The sequence below is a fragment of the Taudactylus pleione genome, unplaced genomic scaffold (assembly GCF_031769625.1).
Source record: "Taudactylus pleione unplaced genomic scaffold, aTauple2 ptg000642l, whole genome shotgun sequence".
NCBI classification, from domain to species: Eukaryota; Metazoa; Chordata; class Amphibia; order Anura; family Myobatrachidae; genus Taudactylus; species Taudactylus pleione.
Genome location: NW_028285044.1, coordinates 4213369 through 4234815, shown reverse-complemented (window position 1 = coordinate 4234815; position 21447 = coordinate 4213369). Strand labels below are relative to the sequence as shown.

Sequence of the window (21447 nt, the reverse complement as noted above, 5' to 3'; positions counted from 1 at the left end):
GGTGCTATTCCCTTTAGAGATAATCTCTTCGTGACCAAAGCATGACTAAAACCTCTTACATGGATCTGCTTCAGTACATGCTAATGAGTATGAAAGAGGAAGTAAGCACATAGTCCTAAAAATGGGCGAAACCTAGTGATTTATAAGTACATTCTATTATGCTAGATTACATGGTGTTGGAAAGTTACATTAACACCTTCATGACAGAACATTTTTCACATTTTCTCCAAGGGCCCAAACTATCACAATCCACATCTGCTTTCAAGTACGGATCCAGCATGTGTACTGTGCAGGTACCAGTGATGTGCGGTGAGGTAAATGGCTGGGGAGGCACTGACTAGTATCTGAACCAGATTTACAGATACATATATGAACTCCAGGATTCATGTGGGCATTATAAAAGGTGCAGCAGTATATAGTGCTGGAAATTTGGTGTGTTTTGATCAGACATGTGCGGAAGACATACCTGCCATACACTTTTTACTCCAAAGTTTTGACTATGACAATGATTAGAATAATACATAGAAGATCTATATATTTATTTTCTTCTTCATGGTCCATAGGGATCTACAGGGATAATGTTGTTGGAGAAATCCAGGCGCCAAACAGTTAAAGCTTTCAGCTCCCAGGTTGCCTCGGGTCCTCCTCCATATATACCTCACCCCTAGTCACAGGCCGTCAGTTGTTCGTTTGGTGCTGCAGGATTCAGACGCACCTTTGTAACAGGGGACTGCTCAGACAGTCCTAAGCTTTTATTTTTAGATTTTGTTATTTTCTATGTTTTTGGGTTAGCAGTATAAGCATCTGATTTAAGACGCATATAATGTGACTCCTTCTACCTCTGCCAGGCTGCAACACCAGTAATAGAGCTGGTGATTCCGTCGGGTCTCGGTTGAGCGTGCTAGCCGCGATGCTGGGACTCTGACTTCAACCGGATGAACACAGATGTCGGGTAAGGTGATTCCTCACTTACGGGGGAATCTCGCGCGGCAGTCCTTGCTTCCAGCGTAGGAGACGCACTGGATGCCGCTGCAGTCAGGACCCGGAACCGGGGCCTTATTGTCTGACGCTGGGGATTGGCAGCAGATGCTTCTGCTGCCTTGAGGCTAGCGTACCCGGTCGGTTGACGCAGCTTAGGGGAGGTAGGCGCTCCCCTGGCAGCTTCTCCCCCGACCCAGAAACTGTCCCATCAAAGGTTTTGGCATGTCTTGGTCGCTCCTGCTACCCTCCTCGTGTATATGAGACGCTCACAGTCCTTTATCTGTGTGCTGCAGTAGCTTTTGGTCTCTGTAGGTTTTGGGTCGGTCTCCCTGTATACCTTTCCCATGGGCCAGGTATATAGTGCTCTATATCCTACCAAGCATTGTGTTTTGAGTAGTTGATTCAGAGCCCATGGCAACTAAATTGCATATGCACTAACGATATTAAAATGAACCTCTATATACCCCTGCCTGTACCTTCTAAAATCCTTCCTATAAACCTCTAAGGATGACGCTAATTTGCATATGCAGTCATACAGTAAATAAAGACTTAGACCTGGAATCTGTGGGTCCAAAGCACAAGTATTATTCAAGTAAAAGTTCAGACAGTTACACGCAATTGATCCAGACACAATTTAGGCGCAAAAGGAATTATACAGACCCAAGTACAGTATACATACGCAGCGCTTCCAGACCCGAAGATAGGCATCAGCAAGAGACCCCTCGTCATTCAGCACGAAGACTAAGAACCCAGTGTTTGAGCACACATATTTATACCCCCCCAAGAATAGACAGGACAATAGAGAAGTTTGTTGCTGATGTCATTGGTTCCCAGGGGAGAAGCATCTGTTACAGAGCATTTAACAGGCTGGTTCAAATAGACTCTCCCTGCCTCTTAACAGCTGGGGATCTTTCCCTTCCCGCCCCCTGCAACATCCTAACAGTTGTTCATGGTTTCATACAAAATCCTATGCATTCGCTGATATGCGACTAGTTAACAGCGCAATTGTGCGTATTAATGTGTGTATGAGAAATGGTGAAAGATGCAATAGCATGGTGCTAATAGTATTATCGCCAAATGTACTAAAATGTGAGTTTATCTAAAATGGCGCTTAGGCGGCCATTTGCAAAATGGCGTCTTGCGATATCGTCAAGATGGTGTCTTGCGGCCAATCGCAAGATGGTGTCGTCGTGATTAAATCTTAAACTGAACTAGTCTCAGCCAATTATTCAGCTTCGACAGCATTGTACAGTACGTGACTGTTTGCTAGCTGCTGTGTTTATACTGCCTTTTATTTCTGACTGTCAGTTATAGCTATCACTGTTATTCTCCTCATCCCTCTTTTGCAGGTGTGTGGGGGTTTTCTTATAATTCACATTTAATTTGTTATTTGTGAAGGTTGTCACATTACATTGCATTGGTACCTTTGAAATTGATATGTCAATAAGTAAAGGCAATCAGGAGGAGGGGGGCCCTGTGCTGGTTTCATGTAAAGCCTGTTTAGCTGGCTTGACCTCTCAGGATTTGATTAAGGATGATTTGTGTGCTGTCTGTTATAAAGAGCCACCTCACCAGTCCAGTATACCAGTCACTGTACAAGAGCCATCTTGGGTGTCTTCCTTGTCTCAGGTTATGAAGCAATTTGTGTATTGTATGGCTACTCCCATAATGCCTCCTTGTATGGGGTACCCACCGCATACTATGTTTACACCTCCTATAGATCCTTCCTGGATGGATGCTTATGCCCACTCAAATCAGATTATGGCTCAGTTAGCGGTTGCAAGCAGACCAGTAGTTACTAAGGCGCCCAAACGCAAGTTATCTTTTTACTGTATAAGTCTGCCCAGCATACGGATTCAGAGACGCATCATCAGACGAATCAGCTGATGTGCAATGTTCTTCTCCAGGGTCTAGCTCTGGAGAGGAGGAGCAACCATCCTCAGTGGATGTTTCTTCTATAGTGAGGGCGTTTAAATCAATCCTAGATATTCAGGATGATGAACCAGCTCCCAGAAGGTGGTCGAAACAGAGTTTCCTATATCTGAGCAGCTCACTGAGTTTATGGAAGAGGCATGGGGTAACTCTGATAAACTGATTTATGTGCATGAAACTTGAACATCGTTGTATCCTTTTTTCCAGCTTCTGAATATACTAAGTGGGAGGTACCTCCTACTGTGGATGCTGATGTGACGCACTTAGTCAGAAATGCTACGTTGCCTATTCCATCGCCATCTTTTCTTAAGGATTCTGCAAATAGGAAAATTGAAACATGTCTTAAGGCAATATTTTCATCATCTGGAGCCGCTACTCGTCCAGCTATGGCGGGAGCCTTGGTAGCCAAAGCTATTGAGGAATGGACGGGGGCATTGGAGGACTCTCTACCAGATGCTACCAGAGAACAGATGAAGTATAACTCCCACATACGGGAAGCGGCCTCCTATTTGGGAGGAGCTGCAATAGATGCTGGAATTTTAGCTTCTAAAACATCAGCAGCGTCAGTAGTGGCGCGCAGGCTCCTTTGGGTAAGATCCTAGAAAGCTGATACAGGATCAAAGAAGGCTCTGGAAACTTTACCTCTTTTATGGAAATATACTTTTTGGAGCAGAGTTAGATAAGATAATAGCTACTCTGGCAGCTTCAACATCTCCAGGTATACCATCTATGGCTACATTGAAGTCTAGGCAGTTTTCGTTTCGGTCTTTTCGTCCTCAGGGACAAGCAAAGGAACAGTCTTTCTCCAGGCAGTCAGTTTGTTGTCTGGTTGTCCTGTGAAAACTAAAGCGGTCTGTGCCGGCTAGACGTCCAGCTTCTAAGCTGGATGACAAACCCTCTGCCTGATGGGTCGGGGCTCCTCCTGGGGGATCCCAGGGTGGGGGGCCAACTTCTTCAGTTTGCTGGCATCAAACAAGAACAAATGCCTGGGTCCAAGAAGTGGTCTCTCAGGGGTTATGCTCTCACTTTCCAGAGGCATCCTCCCCAGAAGTTTTTTTGCACAATTCCTCCATCAGGTGCGGTACAGGTGGCCCTTCAGGAGGCCATTCTTTCCCTGCAGCAGGCAGGTGTAATAATGTCGGTCCCTATGTTACAACAAGGAAGGGGTTATTATTCCAATCTATTTTTGGTTCAGAAACTGAATGGGTCTCATTGCCCTATTCTAAATCTAAAAACCCTCAACAACTTTATCCGGGTACCCAAGTTTCGTATGGAAACTCTCCGGTCAATTATTTTAGCAATGGAACCTGGGGATGTTATGGTTTCCCTGGACATTAAGGATGCATATCTGCATGCTCCCATTACGCCACCCCACCAACAATTTCTACGATTTGCTGTCCTACAGCAACATTACCAATTCCAGGCGCTGCCCTTTGGCCTATCAACAGCCCCTTGGGTAATTACCAAGATAATGGCGGTCATGACTGGCTATCTCAGGAGTCAGAATACTACCATATGTGGACAACCTTCTGATATTGGCACAAACTCCAGTTTTACAACGCCATATTCAGCTGACCATAGCCTGCCTACAGAAGCACATCTGGATCATAAATTGGAAGAAATCCTTTTTCTCCAACACAGCAGATGATACATCTGGGAGCAGTTCTAGACTCTCAAACACAATTTGTCTTTCTACCAGAGGACAAGATTGCGTCCAATCATTGAGAGTGCACAAACAGCTACGCAAGCGAAAGGTATCAATTCTATCAGCGATGCAGGTCCTGGGATCAATGGTATCCACCTTCGACATGGTGGGGTATGCTCAGTTCCATTCCAGGCCTCTGCAAAAATTGATTCTCTCCAAGTGGAACAGACAGTATCATCTAATAAGGTCCCAGAGGATCCTTCTCACTCCAGAGGTTCATCACTCCCTCCTGTGGTGGTTGAAAAAGAACCATCTGAACAAAGGACGGCCATTCTGGGTTCCAAATTGGGTGCTTCTCACCACGGACGCCAGTCTTCGCGGATAGGGGGCAGTGACAGGTCATACAACCTTTCAGGGGAAGATGGACAAATCAAGAAAGTCATCTGCCAATAAACGTTCTGGAACTGTGAACAGTATACAAAGCGCTTATCATGGCACAGGACTTGCTCCAGGGCAGGCTGGTCCAGATCCAGTCCGACAACATGACTACAGTGGCCTATCTCAAACATCAGGGAGGCACAAGAAGTTATGCAGCCATGAAAGAGGTGACAAAGGCTCTGATTTGGGCAGAACGTCATCTTCCAGCCATCTCGGCAATATTCATAGCGGGAGTACTCAATTGGGAAGCAGACTTCCTAAGTCGCCAGGACATACACGCTGGATAGTGGTAAACAAATGGGGACATACCAGAGAGAGATCTCATGGCATCATGTCACAACAAGGTCCCCAGGTACGGGTCCAGGTCCAGAGACCCATCAGCAGCCTCTGTGGACGCACTGGCAGTAAGATGAAACTTCAAGCTGGCGTATCTCTCTCCTCCAATTTCCCTCCTCCCAAGAGTGCTCAGTAAATTCAAGCAGGAAGGCGGAACAGTAATACTGGTGGCTTCGGCTTGCCCCAGACGTCATTGGTTCATTGACATACAGAATCTATCCATAGACAGTCCGTATCCTCTTCCTCTATGGCAGGATCTGCTAACGCAGGGTCCCTGCCGGCATCCTGACTTACATCGTCTGGCTTTTACAGTGTGGATCTTAAATCTTCCATCTTTTTTTAAAACATATTTTTATTGTAAGACTGCAATGAGCAATACAGCATATTGGTCAGAAAGTAACAAGACATCAATAGGGATTACAACAGTAAGATATAATATAATCCATCAATGAGGAACGTAGCATTACAGGACCTAAAATGGGGTCTACCTGAGGACAAGGTTTCTTCATTTTACCAGGCTGTAAGTTGGACTGCAGCACGGAGCGTGTCTTTAACCTGAGGTGTTAATGTGTGAACATACGGAAGCCAAATGTTAAATAACTTCTCTGCCTCCTTGTCTTTATTAAGGGATAGTTCTAGCCAATCCATGTTAAATAGGTACACAATTCTAGGCTGTAAAAGATTGAGTGTTAAAGTGTCAGCGGAAATCCATTGGGATAATATGGTTTTCGTGGCAGCTGCTGCAATCTTTGCTAGTAGTAGACGGGCACCTCCAGGGGGACAGGATGACCCAGATGATGGTACAATATCCCACATAGCCCACTCTGGTGTTAGTTCAAAACCAATTTCCAACGTGGTGGATATATATATGTGTGTACTAAGGACCAGAACCTCTGTACCTCCGCACAGTGCCACATGCAATGCATTAGATCCACATCAGGTTGTCCACACTTGAAACAATTTGAGTCTGTATAAGTATCTGTAATTAATCTTAACCTGGGGGTGAAATAGGCGCGATGTAGTAATTTATATTGCATTTTAGCGTAAGAAGCCGAGATTAATTGCTTATTAAGTCTAATAAAAGAATTTAAAATGGTGGATAAGGGTATGTTAGGGAGTGTAGAATGCCATTTGGCAACTCCTGTTGTCTCCACCTCCAAATTTATTTCTCGGCGTATATAAGTGTATAGCATAGAAGTGGAAAATGACATAGAAGGGCAGCGAGACAGCACATCATCCAAGCCGCTTTTCCCTGAATCTTCCATCTTAAGAGCAAAAGGTTTTTCCAGTTCTGTAATTCAAACGATGCTTAGGGCACAGAAGCCTGCCTCTGCCCGCATCTATTACAGGGTTTGGCATTCTTTTGGTCAATGGTGTTCCCACAGAAAGTATGATCCTAAGGCGTTTAGGATTTCCAAGGTACTTGCTTCTCTCCAGGCAGGTTTAGACCACGGTCTCCGCCTGGCCACTTTGAGAGTTGACAGCGAAGACACTTTTTCCCCTCACTATCTCTTCTGCATGCAGAGTCTTTGATCTGGCAGCGCTCTCTTGTTGCTCCCCATTTTTGATTTTTCACAAGGATAGAGCTGTTTTTCCTAAGGTAGTGTCCCAATTCCATTTGAATTAAGAAATTGTAGTTCTAGCTTTTCAGGCGCCAGATCTTTCTGCAGGTGAAGCCTTCCTGGATGTAGTTTGTGCTCTCTCCTTATTATGTGGAGCGCACAAACTCTGTTAGAAAATCAGATGCTCTTTTTGTATTATATGGTTTTCACAAACAAGGATGGCCATCTAACGAACAGACTCTGGCGAGATGGCTAAGCATGACTATCTTCCAGCTGTACACAAAGGCTGATCTCCCTGTCCCAAACACGGTGACAGCACATTCTACTCGATATGTAGGGCCATCATGGGCATTTATTTGTGGTGCCTCTGCTGAACAGTTGTGCAAGGCAGCCATGTGGTCTTCTGTCCACACTTTTCTTAGGTTCTACGCCTTTGATACTTTTGCCTCTCAGGATGCTTCCTTTGGGCGACGAGTTCTCCTTTCTGCTCAGGAGCGTCCCCCACCCTAGGGGAACTGCTTTAGGACATCCCCATGGTATCCCTGTGGATCCCTATGAACCCTGAAGAAGAAAATTAGAGTTATGGTAGACTTACCTAGATAACTCCTTTTTTCTTCGAGGTCCATAGGGTCCACAGGGCACCCAACCTGACACACCTGGCTGCATTGGGTAAATTTTCTTTTCTTTTGGTCACTGATTCCCTCATCTTCTTTTTCTTGTTTCCTTCTCCTGCCTTGAGGCTTGTTATCAACAAAACTGAAGGCCTATGGCTAGGGGTGGGGTATATATGGAGGAGAACCCGAGCATCCTGGGAGCTGAAAGCTTTAACTGATTGGTGCCTAAATCTCTCCAACCACATTAATCCCCATGGTATCCCTGTGGACCCTATGGACCTCGAAGAAAAGGGGTTATCAAGGTAAGTCTACCATAACTGTAATATTTTTTTTTTCTTATAAATTTTATAGTAAAAACTGTGGAGTATACCTAAAAATGACAGGAAAGGCTCTGCCTCACCTGACCGTACATCACTGGCATGCACGGCCGTCGGCCTACGCATGTGCCACAGGATGTCTGTTTTCCTGTATTCTTATACAGATGTGTCCAAATACATCTAAGATGCATCTTATTCACAAAGCAATGCAAATAGGTTGCACAAGCAGCTTCTGCTGATTTAAAATATGTAGCATGCCTATATTCTGTGTGCGACTGCAGGTGTATCTGCAGTGTTAGTGTCACAGCCGCTGACACTGTAACGTAGCATTTTGCTACATTTCAGCCGCTGACACTGTAACATAGCAGTTTGCATGCAGATACACAGAATATAGGCATGCTACATATCATTTTAATCAGCAGAAGCTGATTGTGTGACCAATTTGCATCACTTTGCAAATAAGATGCATTTGAAGGTAAAAAGTTGCACTTGATTCTACAGAGTTGCAGAGACCTCACGTGTTGTTTAATGCGACTTGTAGCAACGTGTTTTGCAGAACCAACGTCTTTTTCCTCATTATTTGAGGAGCCCAGTTGAAAGGCTACTGCAGTTCCTGACTGCACATATCTCTTCCCTCACCTGTTCCCCAAGAAGTATTTGGTGCCGGTAACCTACACTCTTATCTTTATAAATATGCTCCAAGTCCCCTTTCTGAAAATAATATTTTTTTGGTATGTTATCGAAGTGATTTGTAGATCTATTTTATTTTTTGATAAACTGTATTTCGTGGAATACTTTTTATATAATTTATATTTACTTGTCAAAATGAGCAAAACATAATTTTTCCTTTTGCTGTTTTCATACAGTTTGGGTAACCCCACGAATTTTCCTAATGTTAGTCTTGGATATGTAATATATTTTAAGGATATCTAATATGTTGGGGAGAGAGGGGAGTTATGTTCTTTTTTTTTTTTTTTAATTATTTTATTTTACAAATGAATATATATTACAGAATTTTGATACTTTTAATAGAATTATCATAGGGTTTACATACAAGAAAAATTGGCATAACATTAAAACATGTTGGCAATTTTGAGCAGAGTGTAGGGAGCCTCTTTGGTTTTTCCTAGACCTTGCGGTGAACATCCTAAATTATAAGCCTATTTATGATATTACCAAGGTTTGTGATGGATAGAAGGGGGGGGGGGAGGTAATTGCACAATGCATGTTATTGCATGTATTATATTGCACGCACACTGGTAGACTTTAGCCATAGTTTATAGTTCCTGGCCATTACACATGGAACCTTCTGTTTTCTGTATGGGTGATGCTTGTAGTACCACATCTTCACAATCTTTACAGGATGTAACTGCACTGCCTGGTGCATGAAACTATTACACAGCATGAAATACAGTTATGTTGTTGCACACACAGGTGAAAATGCAGTGTTCTCCCCATAAATTATTTTACAGCCGGGTAGCATTATCATTATCAGGTAGTGGAGGAGAATTTAGCAGTAGCACATTGTGCACCCCCCCCCACAACCCTCCACTGGGATGCAATCGGGAAACCGGCTGACGTGATCCCGGCAGCCGGCTTCTCGACTGCTTTATCCCGGCGTTGGTTTTAAATGACAGGCGTCTATATCTAGGCGCCTATCATTTTCCCGACGCCGGGAGACAGGCGCCCGGCATCCCAATCGAAGGGATGCCGGGCGCCGAGAGCGGACAGCCGTGTGGGGGAGGGTTAGGTTTAGCGCACCCGGGGGGGACTTAGAGTTAGGCACCCCCCGGGAGGGTTAGGGTTAGGCTAGGGAAAGGGAGGGTCAGGGTTAGGCACCCCCCGGGGGGACTTGGGTTTAGGCACTTTTCACAATTGCGCCCAGCACTTTGGTCGGGTGTTGCTGTTTTACGTTGCTAAACCCGACCTCTATGGGCGATAATCTGCGTCAATTGAATAGCGCCCCGCGATCTCCCGTCACTTTGGACAGGAGATCGGGCGCGCTAAAACAATTGAATGCCGCCCTCTGGGGGCGATTCAATTCAGCGCGATGTTGAACAGCTCCGATAGGGAGCACTTGAAGTTATTCGATTCACTGCGCTGTTTGCTTAGTCGGCAAGTGGTTAAGTCAGAGAATGCCAGTTCTCGCGACTTAACCTGGCATTCTCCGACTAAAGTCCCGGCACTAAGCAGTAAAACGGCCGCGCGGCTGGCACTTTAGTCAGATTTCTCCTCACATCCCCAGGAGGGTGCAAGAAGAAATCCTTACGTTAAGTCCGACCAAACAGTGCGGTGAATTGAATAGCCCAGGGAGCTCCCTCCTGGATTTAATCGCCCCCTCTTTTATGAGCATTGGAACTGCTGTAGACACAGCAATGACACTTCTAGTCAATATTACCTTTACTATTGTGGTTTTCCTATGCGTTTGTTTAGCTGCAGGTTTATTGGGTAATTGAATTTCTGTGAGATCAGTGAAGACATTTAAGATCCAGCATGCAGCAGAGCTACTGTATGGTCTCTTAACGTCTCAGTACATGTGCATGGTTACTGAATTTTTGTGATTTCTATTATTACTGCATGTGTATAAAATATACATTTCATGTGTTTTTGATTCTCAAGACTACTGCATATGTTTTTAATATCTGATTCGTGTGACCATTTAAGAAGCTTAAGTTCAGTTTTAACCTCTGTTAAATTTATTGATACACATGCAGTTGGATGCAGTAGATAATACTGGCGGCCGCTTGGCCGGCGGTTCAAATCCCGACAGCGGAAGCCTGGCAGAGGTGAAGATCCCGATTGCTTAATAAGGTAAGTATACTAACCCTATTCTGCCCCCTAACCCCCCCCCCCCCCAAGTGCCTAAACCTAACCACCCCCCCGTCCCCGCAGCCTAAACCTAAGTCTCCTGGTGGGTGCCTAACCCTAACCTCTCCCTGGGGCTGCCTAACCCTAACACCCCCTAACCCTATCCCTCCCGGGGGGGTGCCTAACCCTAGGTCACCCCGGGAGCCCTGAAACCTAACCCTCCCCCCCGCAGCTGTCCGCGCCCAGTTTTCCTTCATTCGGTATGCCGGGCGTCGGTCTCCCGGCATAGGTCTAATGACAGGCATCAAGATTTCGACGCCTGTCATTAGTACTTTGCCGGGATTAGACAGTCGGGAGGCCGACGGTCGGCTTCCCGACTACATCCCATGCAGTTGATTTATGTACCAACCAAGGTTGCTGAGACATTGTTTAAAAATTTAGCTACACTGTAAAAACTGCATTCTGTGATCTTTATGGACCTACAGCCGTGGCCAAAAGTTTTGAGAATGACACAAGTATTGGTTTTCACAACGTTTGCTGCTTCAGTGTTTTTAGACCTTTTTGTCAGATGTTACTGTGGTATACTAAAGTAAAAGTACAAGCATTTCATAAGTGTCAAAGGCTTTTATTGACAAATACATTAAGTTTATGCAGAGTCAATATTTGCAGTGTTGACCCTTCTTTTCAAGACCTCTGCAATTCGCCCTGGCATGCTGTCAATCAACTTCTGGACCACATACTGACTGATGGCCGCCCATTCTTGCCTAATTAATGCTTGGAGTTTGTCAGAATTTGTGGGTTTTTGTTTGTCCACCGACTTCTTTTTAAGATTGAACACAAGTTCTCAATGGGATTAAGATCTGGGGAGTTTACTGGCCATGGACCCAAAATGTCGATGTTTTGTTCCCCGAGCCACTTAGTTATCACTTTTGCCTTATGGCAAGATGCTCCATCATGCTAGAAAAGGCATTGTTTTGTCACCAAACTGTTCTTGGATGGTTAGGAGAAGTTGCTCTTGGAGGATGTTTTGGTACCATTCTTTATTCATGGCTGTGTTCTTAGGCAAAATTGTGAGTGAGCCCACTCCCTTGGCTGAGAAGCAACCCCACACATGAATGGTCTCAGGATGATTTACTGTTGGTATGACACAGGACTGATGGTAACGCTCACCTTTCCTTCTCCGGACAAGTGTTTTTCCAGATGCCTCAAACAATCTGAAAAAGGGGATTCATCAGAGAAAATAACTTTACCTAAGTCCTGAGCAGTCCAATCCCTGTACCTTTTGCAGAATATCAGTCTGTCCCTGATGTTTTTCACTAGGCCATCCTCCAAAAGTCTTTGTCCTGTGTCATACTAACAGTAACACTAACCTGGGTATTCACTATCAATAATAAAAATAATAGCTGAAAATCAATATACAGGACATTTTTCCAAGAATATTAGTTATTGAATATATATAATTTTCCACTGTAAACTGCAGCAGTAGTTTATTTTTAAGTTTAACTGTGGTGAATTGTACACAGATTATCAGCTATAGAATATGTGCAAATAATTTATACAACTCCTAGAGTATAACCTTTTTGGGACATTTTTTTCTTTCACACCTTATTTTAATTGCCGTAAACCATAAACATTTTGTTTTTAATTAAAAAAAAAAAAAAAAAAAGCTCCTCTTCAAGTAATCTAAAACCAAAATTCCCCTAAAAAAATAGAGTATTTTCTGTCCCTATAAAATGCCTAAATGAACTGTAAACATTGAAAGAAGGGTGAGATGTTGTGCAGAATACCTTCCGTTCAATGTTCGATGTTGTGCAGAATACCTTTCCGTTCTCCTGCTCTGCTCTGCACAGGAGAGCAGAACACGTCACTGGTGATGAGTCAGCTGCACAGAGATCTGTCCAGCAACTCACCCATCCTTCACACAACAGATCGGGACACCCGGCTGCATGCAGAAAGAATTAGACCATGTAGAATTGCTACATCGTCACACTGGGAATTGAATTCCCCCCATAGTCTATTACTTCTTTTTAAAAAGTAATTTGATAGAAGTGTCATAAGTTTACATGACAACTATTGGGTATTCAGATTAAAACATGGAACCAGATTAGATGAGGACTTTATACAGTGTGTATCTCACCTGGTATGTCAGCTTTCAAAAGTTTTCTTTTATATTTGTTTTTTATCATAGGGATATGAAGTAAGTGAGTCCTACCCTCAATAAATTTCAAAAAGGGGTTTCATCCAAGCCTGCAGCCCTTGTAAAAATAAAATAGACAGCAGAGGTGATCTTTCTGAATGGCAAAGTAGCTAAATTAATAACTGTTCCAAACCTATACTGCAGCTTACCCCTGCAAACACTTTTCTGCCCTGGTGAAGAGCCTTATTTAGATGAATGATTACTCTTTTAAATGCTATATGCTCCAAGTGAAGGCTCATCATTGGCTATTGTTTACCACATGTGGCTTCTTGTGTCTAATTTGTTTTTATTCTGTTGCGTTTGCAAATTAGAAATGAGGAGTATTAGAGTGGCTAAACTAGTGATAGGCAACTTGTAATACACAAGCAAAGCCGGCAACTCCAGTGTCAGGGGAAGTAGTCGTCTTGTCGACAATCACAATGTCGGCAAGCAGTATGGGAACCTGGGACGGAGCATTAGGTCAATATGTGCAAAATGGTATTTGGAGCATTTCATGTGCTTCGACAGTACAACTGTAAGGTGACAATTTACCATCATGTTTACAATTGCACTGCCAACGCGGGTAAAATGCTTCACCATCACATTTCAACATAACGGTGTCTGCGTTCCTGGGTCCTCATACTGCTTGTCGACAAAACTTATGTATGACCCCAACAACTAGAACAGTACAGGTGACTGTATATTCATTGGCAGCAATTCCTATTTCGTTTGGTTAAAAATTAAATAGATATGTTCTGTTTCTATAATGTGCTGTATCTGAAGTTAAATGGGAATTGTAGATTTCTAAATGCTGACTATTTTAAGGACTCGAGCTACAAATCTATCTGTCGGTTAAATACCAGTCACTGACTTCTATTTTCTGGTTTTTTTTTTCAGGTCTTTTCCATTGTGGTCTTCGGGTGTATAGTTAATGAGGGATACATTAATCTCCCAGATGAGGAGGAGGAGCATTGCATTTTCAACAAAAACCGAAGTGCCTGCACCTATGGAGTGACTGTAGGAGTGCTGGCGTTCCTCACTTGCCTTCTGTACCTGGCAGTCGATGTCCACTTCCCGCAGATCAGTAGTGTCAAAGACCGCAAGAAAACTGTGATATGTGATATTGCAGTGTCTGGTGAGCAAAGTCTTTATAGCCTCCTAACATTTAGCTGTGTTCCAAAGTTTTCTCTTGCTGTGTGTGTGGGTATATATAATATATATATTAGTGTGTGTGTATATTTCACACAAATAAGGTAGATGCTTCAATGATTTAAGAAATTTGTAGAAAACGAAGAAGTATTTATTTAAACTTTCCAATATAAAATCTGCTCACGATAATTTACATCAATCATTCTGGGCATCCATTCCAATCCTCTGGCTGACCAGTCCAAGCTTTGACAAATAAGATCTAGGAGACAACAGGTTTCAGCAGAATTACTTCATCATCACCCCTGATGAAGTACATAGAATTTGTATTGACATCTAAGCCTGACTGGATTTATAAATCATTAAATAAGCCCTGACTATAATGGCATAACTTTAACAATGCAACCACGTGTCGTCATGCAAGTTCAGACAAAACAGCATGTATTATATAGGAAAGTGTAATACAAATTTGTAAGTAACTGCCAAAAGAGACATGTAAAGAATTGGAAACTCATAAATTAGGCAACAGGTCACCATATTTGTACAGGTGTTGCCCCTTCCTGGCTTTTTCTGCAAAATAAGGTTTTATGCAATCAAAATATGATTACCGTAGGTTCAAAAAGATAACCTACGCAATCCGGTCTAAAAATGATGCACATCTGAATGAGGCCGGAACGTGAAATTTCCGTGTGACCATGTTAGAGTTGGATTTTTAATTCAGTCATTCGACTACAAGATTTTTGTTTAGTTTGGCCAAATGGGTGTTATAAACATAAAAATGCATCCTGAGAGTAGACCCCAAAACAAACTCAAACTTGCAGTTTGGTGAGTAGCATGTATCTTACGAAACATGTTCCAAACTGTATAATACAGGTCCTAGGTGCAGCTGTAAAGTTTTAGAAGTAATTGAAAACAAAAATATCCCATCCAACAAATGCCATAGTCTGATGCTGAGTAGAAAGACCTCAAGCATGAAGGGCACAATTGTTTAAAAAGTGTAGCTTCCTCTTTCAAATGCTGTACCACCTTAGTAAATTCGGGTTGGGTATGGGTTGCCGGCAGTCCAGATCCCGGCGGTCAGAATCCCGAAATTGTTAACCCTCTCCCTACCCTAACATCCCCCCAGTGCCTGAACCTAACACCCCATCTCGCCTTAGTGCCTAACTAACCCCTAACCCTCCCACTAACCCCCTATACTTGCCTTCGGGATGCCAACGGTCACTGTTCTGTTGGCTAACGTGATTCTGGCGCTGGTATTTAGACCATCGGCATCCCGTCAGCCGGGATGCTGACTACATCCCTTTCATTCAACAATGGGGGGTAATCCAATCTTATCCCCGAAAATTGTTCGGGCGCTAATGGATCCCCCGGGACTATCCAATTAGCCCCGAAGTCTGCCCATCGTCGGTACTTATCGAGCTATTTTTCGGACCTGATGTGTTCAGAGAAATAATTCTGGAAAAGTGCCGTATTTGACCCCTGAAATGGTGAAAATGCATAAGTTTGTGAGCTTATCACGGATCATATGTGTTTTTTGGGAGAAATATCCTATTATTTTGGATTCAATTCTAGGATAGGGGGTAAAAAACATAGGCGAAAAACTGTGATAATCTGCGAAAAATCCCCATTTTTCGCCGATCGTTGCTAATTGGATACTCCCCAATGACTGAAACAAAATACAGAAATAAAACAATTTTGCACAGATTTTTGTGATGGCCTAAAGCCCAGTTCTCCCCCATTTTATATCAAATAAAAAAAAAATATTTGTAATAAATCCCCTCATTTAAAGCAGTAGGTTTTCTAAATAAAAAAAATATAGGCCTTATTAGGGATATATAAAAAGGTGGATTAATGCCGAAGCAAGATCTGCAAAGTATTTCTTAGTGGTCTTTAGAAAAAAAAATCCAGTTTTACATTTTGTTCACTTTAGTGAAATTTAATAAAGATCATTCAGTTATATTTTATTTGTGGATAAACCCTCCGCAGTGAAGGAGTTGATCCACTGAAGAGAGATCAGTGCACTCCTGCGATGGCAAGGCTATTGTAAATGGATAATGTATGTATTTATCATTTGGTGAAGACAAAAATGTACACATCCACTTGTGTTTTAAATTGTTTCGAAGACTTTTTAAGCGATCGTTGATACAATAAACACACACAAAATTATTCTTCTTTTCCACATCATTCAGTGAAAATCACATAAGGATAAAAATGTGAGTTAGGACTTTAGGCAGTAGAGCCATATCAAATGTTTAAATATTAAGTTAATATTAAGCTAAGTAAAGGTCAGAAGGCCATGACTTTTGATGAGTAAAACAAACAAACAAAAAAGTATTCGCAGAATCAGTGGGCACCAGCCAATTAAAGCAATCAGCTTATAGCTGACAGATTGTTTCATATTCCAAAAATATTTCAATATCAGTCTTCCAGAAACATGTATTTAATGTGAAATATTGAGTTTAAAATGTATGAATGAATAAAATATGAAAGTTCCTAACATTATGTGGTAGAAGTACTTTATCCACGTTTACAATATGTGATAACTATATATGAGAGTACAGTAGATGGCAGTATTGTTACATATAGTTATAATCCCGACAGGATGCCAGCGCTTGGAATGCTGGCACCAGAATCCCGACACCTGTCAAAATCCCAGTGCCTGCATCTCGACAGTAAGTACTGGGGTTAGGGCTAGACACTGGGAGGAGGGTTAGGTGTAGGCACTAGGGGGGAAAGGTTAGGTTTAGGCACTAGGGGGAAGGGTTCGGCTTAGGCAGCGGGGGTTTAGGGAGAGGGTTAGGATACTGACAGACAGGTGTCTGTATCCTAACCCTGACGGGATGCCAGCGTCTGGATCCTGACCGCCGGCATCGCATACCCAACCCCATGCTGTGCTCCCCCTGTTATAATGTGACCAGCCAAGCCTGGAAAGTCTACCTTCTTTCTAGGTGACCCAACAATTGCTGTTTCTACTTCAGGGTCCATAGGGGTCCACAGGGTGACCTTGGGGTATAGCTGGATCCTCGGGCACCACGGAGTTAAAGCTTTCAGCTGCTCCCAGTATGCACTTGGGTCCAACCTCCCCTATACCCCGCCCCCGAGCCACAGGCACCTCAGTTTAAGATGGTGCCCGGCCGGAGTCGGGTCACCCTGCGGGGGGGGGGGGGGGGGCTGCAGGAGCAGCCCCCTAAAGCTTTTTATTTTAACTTAGTTAAATTTTTTTTTTTTACTATGGTTTTTTTCTCCAGAGCGGCAGCGCTGGGCTGTCTGTACAGACGCCCACGCTGCCGCTCCTTCTCCCTGCTGGTGCCGCGACGCCAGCACTGAACTGGGGATCGCGGCGGGGGAAGCCAGAGTCTGTACTAGCCGGACTCTGGCTTCCCCCGGGACTGCTGCCGGAAGACGCCGGGGAGATTAAGGTAAGCCACGCACCGCTGATTAGCGGCGGTGCGCGGGTTCCTTGTAAATGCAGTCCCATGCCCCCGGACTAGGGGACAGACCGGGGGCGCTAGCGGTGGCGGCGGGCCCCCCCTCCAGCGGAGACATACCCCGCCAGACCACTAGACCACCAGGGTAAATTATGCGGCAAGCGGGATGCCGGCAACCCGGGGGTTAAATATGCTAGCCAGGGGAGGAAGCCTTCCCTGTCTAGCGGCTCCTCCCCTCAGCTCAGCGCGCCTTTCAGCACGGAGTCTGGCATCGCTGAGCTGCAGATTACTCGGCCACTCCTCCTCTGAGGTCTCCAGCGGCCATTTTCTTACTGGCAGCGCAGATCTTCAGGGAGCACGCGGACCGGTCCCCCTGTGTACCTCTCCCCCGACAAGGACAGTGTACACAGCACTATAGCCCTCCCAGACACTGAATCTGGGAGGTTGATTGTAGTGGAAAGGTGCAGTGAGTATATCTTCCTGCATGGTATGTGACTTTTGCTAGTGCTGCCTGTCTGTGTCTTTTTTCTACTTACTGTCAGCCTATACCTATCCCTTTCCTTCTCCTACAAGCCCTACAGGTGTGCGGGGGAAGGGTGTTTCTACTGACCTCACCTATATAGATCACGTATTGGTGAGGTCCGTCACATACAGTTGTGTGCTACACAGTACCATATTGTGGGCTGTTGTTCAGCACACTGGTGAGTGCGCACGTTTTCTTCCTAAGTCATGTCTGAGGAGGAGATTGAGCACTCCGGGGCTCCGGTATTGTTCTCCTGCAGGCGTGGTTCTGCAGGAGTGGATAGGGAAGATTTGTCACAGGACGGCCTGTGCGGACGGTGCCAGGCGCTCCCTGGTATGTCTAAACCTCCCATGTCGCAGGAGCCACCATGGGCGATGTTTTCCCAGGTGCTGGTGTCCATCGCGGACCGTCTGTCGGTCCCGACTGCCGCCCCTACTAGGGCGTTGCCTCTGCCTGCCATCCCCCATTCCCCGGGTGTCCCACAATTATTGCAGACTCCCCCGGGGTCTCAGCCTGTTGGTCCCTATGCGGGGTTGCCAATGTATATTCAGTCCACCCCTGTGGCACAGCAGGCTGTGGTGCCGTTTCAGGGTCCTGTGGCAGCTCCTCCACCCTGGGTGGATGCGCTTTCCCACACTGTCCAAGATTTGGCGGCAGCATCTTCGGCTTTTCAGTCAATGTTGCGCAGTGACGTGCCCTCCAGGGCGTCTAAACGCTCAGTCATGGCGCAGGCTGCGCATCTTTCGGATTCTGAGGGGTCCTCGGATGATGGTGAGGTGCAGGATGACTCAGCCTCAGATGCCTCAGTCCAGGAGGTAGACACTAAGTCTTCCATCAATGTGCGGGCTCTGGTTAAGGCGGTGCGTGCCATTCTTCTGATTGAGGATGAGGCACCCGCTCCCAAGTCGAGGTATCCTAGTTTTAAAAAAGCTAAGGTTACTTCTGCAGCGTTCCCCTTGTCTGATCAGTTGACTGATCACATGGCGGTGGCCTGGCAGACACCCAGTAAGCGTTTCCTGCCACAGAAACGCTTGGCGTCCAATTATCCATTCCCGGAAGCGCATTGTAAGAAATGGGAAACTCCGCCTGCAGTCGATTCCCATGTAGCACGCCTCATCAGGAGTGCTACTTTGCCATTGCCGTCTATATCCCCTCGCTGAAGGATCCTACGGACAGGAAGGTGGAGACTTGTCTAAAGTCTATTTATTCTCTCTCAGGGGCTGTAGCCCGGCCGTCCATGGCCATCTCCTGGGTGGCCAAGGCCATTGAGGGGTGGGCCAAAGCCTTGGAGGACACGTTTACAGATGAAGCTCCAGACGTCCAGAGGGCGTTGTTAGGACAGATGAGAGATGCCGCCTCCTACATTGGAGAAGCATCGTTGGATGCTAGCCTGTTGACCTCTAGGGTTTCGGCGGCAGCAGTGTCTGCTCGTAGATCCTTGTGGTTGCGGTCTTGGAGAGCAGACGCAGTTTCAAAGAAAGGCTTGGAGGCCTTACCTTTTAATGGAGAATTACTATTTGGTCCGGACCTGGACAAAATAGTAGATACCCTGGCAAAATCCAAGTCAGCCTTCCTCCCTTAAGCTACTACACCTGCTAAGGTCCAGAGCTCGGCCTTTCGTTCCTTTCGGGTTCAGGGCAAGGCAAAGGGTCAGTCCTTCCCGAGGCAGTCCGCACCCAAGACCGCCTCAAAGCCAAAGAAGCAAGCCTGGAGTGCTAGGCGCCCTTCTTCCAAGCAAGAAGATAAGCCTTCTGCGTGATGGGACGGGCCTCCCTCTGGGGGACCCCAGAGTGGGAGGCCGACTTCTTCAATTCGCCCAGTGCTGGCACAATACCACCACGGATGCCTGGGTGCGAGAAGTGGTCTCCCAGGGGTACGCCCTGTCTTTTCGGCACAGGCCGCCTGGCCAGTTTTTTTGCACAAGTCCTTCTCAGGACAAAACCAAGGCCTTGCAGGTTCAGGAAGCCATAGAGGCCTTGCTGACGGCGGGGGTCATTATACCCGTGCCACAGTCTCAACGTGGGATGGGGTATTACTCTACGCTGTTTCTGGTGCAGAAACCCAATGGCTCTCATCGCCCCATCCTCAATTTGAAGTCCCTGAACAGGTTTCTCAGGGTTCCCAAATTCAGGATGGAAACTTTGCGTTCCATCATTCTGGCGATGGAACCAGGGGACTATATGGTCTCCCTGGATATCCAGGATGCCTACCTCCATGTGCCTATAGCAACATCGCACCAACGGTTTCTGCGGTTTGCTATTCTCCACAACCACTACCAATTCAGGGCTCTACCCTTTGGTCTCTCCACGGCACCAAGGGTATTTACCAAGGTGATGGCGGTCATGGCGGCTCATCTTCGGAGCCAGGGAATACGGTTGCTACCGTATCTAGACGACCTCCTCTTGCTGGCAAGCTCCCCGGAGGTACTGATCCAGCATCTCCACCTGACGGTCGCTTGTCTACAGGCGCACGGCTGGTTGATCAACTGGAAGCAGTCCTCCCTCATCCCATCACAGCGGATGGTTCATTTGGGGGCCCTGCTGGGCTCTCGTCAGCAACGGATTTTTCTGACTCCAGAGAAGGTCTCCTCCTTACAGCTGCGGATTCACAGTTGTGTGAGCAGTGGCAGAGTGTCGGTGCACTCAGCGATGAGCGTTTTGGGGTCCATGGTGTCGGCATTCGACATGGTGGAGTTTGCCCAGTTCCATTCCAGGCCCCTGCACGGGCTGATTCTTTCGGAATGGAACGGATTGCCACACAGGATCCGCTCTCAGATGCTGGTGTTGTCCTCGGAGGTGCGTCTGTCCCTATCCTGGTGGCTGCAGACGGCTCATCTCCTAGAGTGGCGCTCCTTTTGGATCCCGGAATGGGTTCTGCTCACAACAGATGCCAGTCTCCGGGGTTGGGGGGCGGTGACAGGCTCCTTGTCACTTCAGGGTCGTTGGTCGGCGGAGGAAGCGCTTCTTCCCATCAACATCCTGGAACTGCGGGCAGTATACAGAGCCCTGCAGTTGTCCGGCACCGCTCTTCACGGAAGGGCCGTTCAGGTGCAGTCAGACAACGCCACCACGGTGGCGTACATCAATCACCAGGGAGGGACTTGCAGTCGAGCTGCGATGTCGGAGGTGTCCCACGTCCTGGCTTGGGCGGAGCGCTATCTTCCAGCTCTCTCGGCAGTTTTCATCCCAGGAGTCCTCAATTGGGAGGCAGACTTCCTCAGCCGTTACGACGTGCATCCCGGGGAATGGTCGCTTCATCCAGAGGTATTCCAACTACTCGTGGACAAGTGGGGGCTGCCAGAGCTGGACCTGATGGCGTCCCGTCACAATCACAAGCTGCCTGTGTACGGGTCAAGGACAAGGGACGCAGGCGCAAGTCTGATAGACGCGCTGTCGGTGAAATGGCTGTTTCAATTGGCTTACTTGTTCCCTCCGATATCTCTGCTGCCTCGGGTCCTGCGCAAGTTCAAACAGGACGGAGGCACACTGATCCTGGTGGCCCCAGCGTGGCCCAGAAGGCCGTGGTACTCCGATCTGCGGAG

The 21447-nt window shown here is 46.0% G+C and overlaps 1 protein-coding gene across 2 annotated transcripts in view; it reads left to right on the top strand.

Annotated features, from left to right (window-relative positions):
- SYNGR1 (synaptogyrin 1) overlaps positions 1-21447 on the top strand; it is a 94323-nt gene that overhangs the window by 57126 nt on the left and 15750 nt on the right. For both annotated transcript variants that reach the window (XM_088455083.1, XM_088455084.1), the window contains exon 2: positions 13707-13944. In XM_088455083.1, the coding sequence (XP_088311209.1) occupies positions 13707-13944 (238 nt within the window). The remainder of the gene's footprint in view (positions 1-13706; positions 13945-21447) is intronic.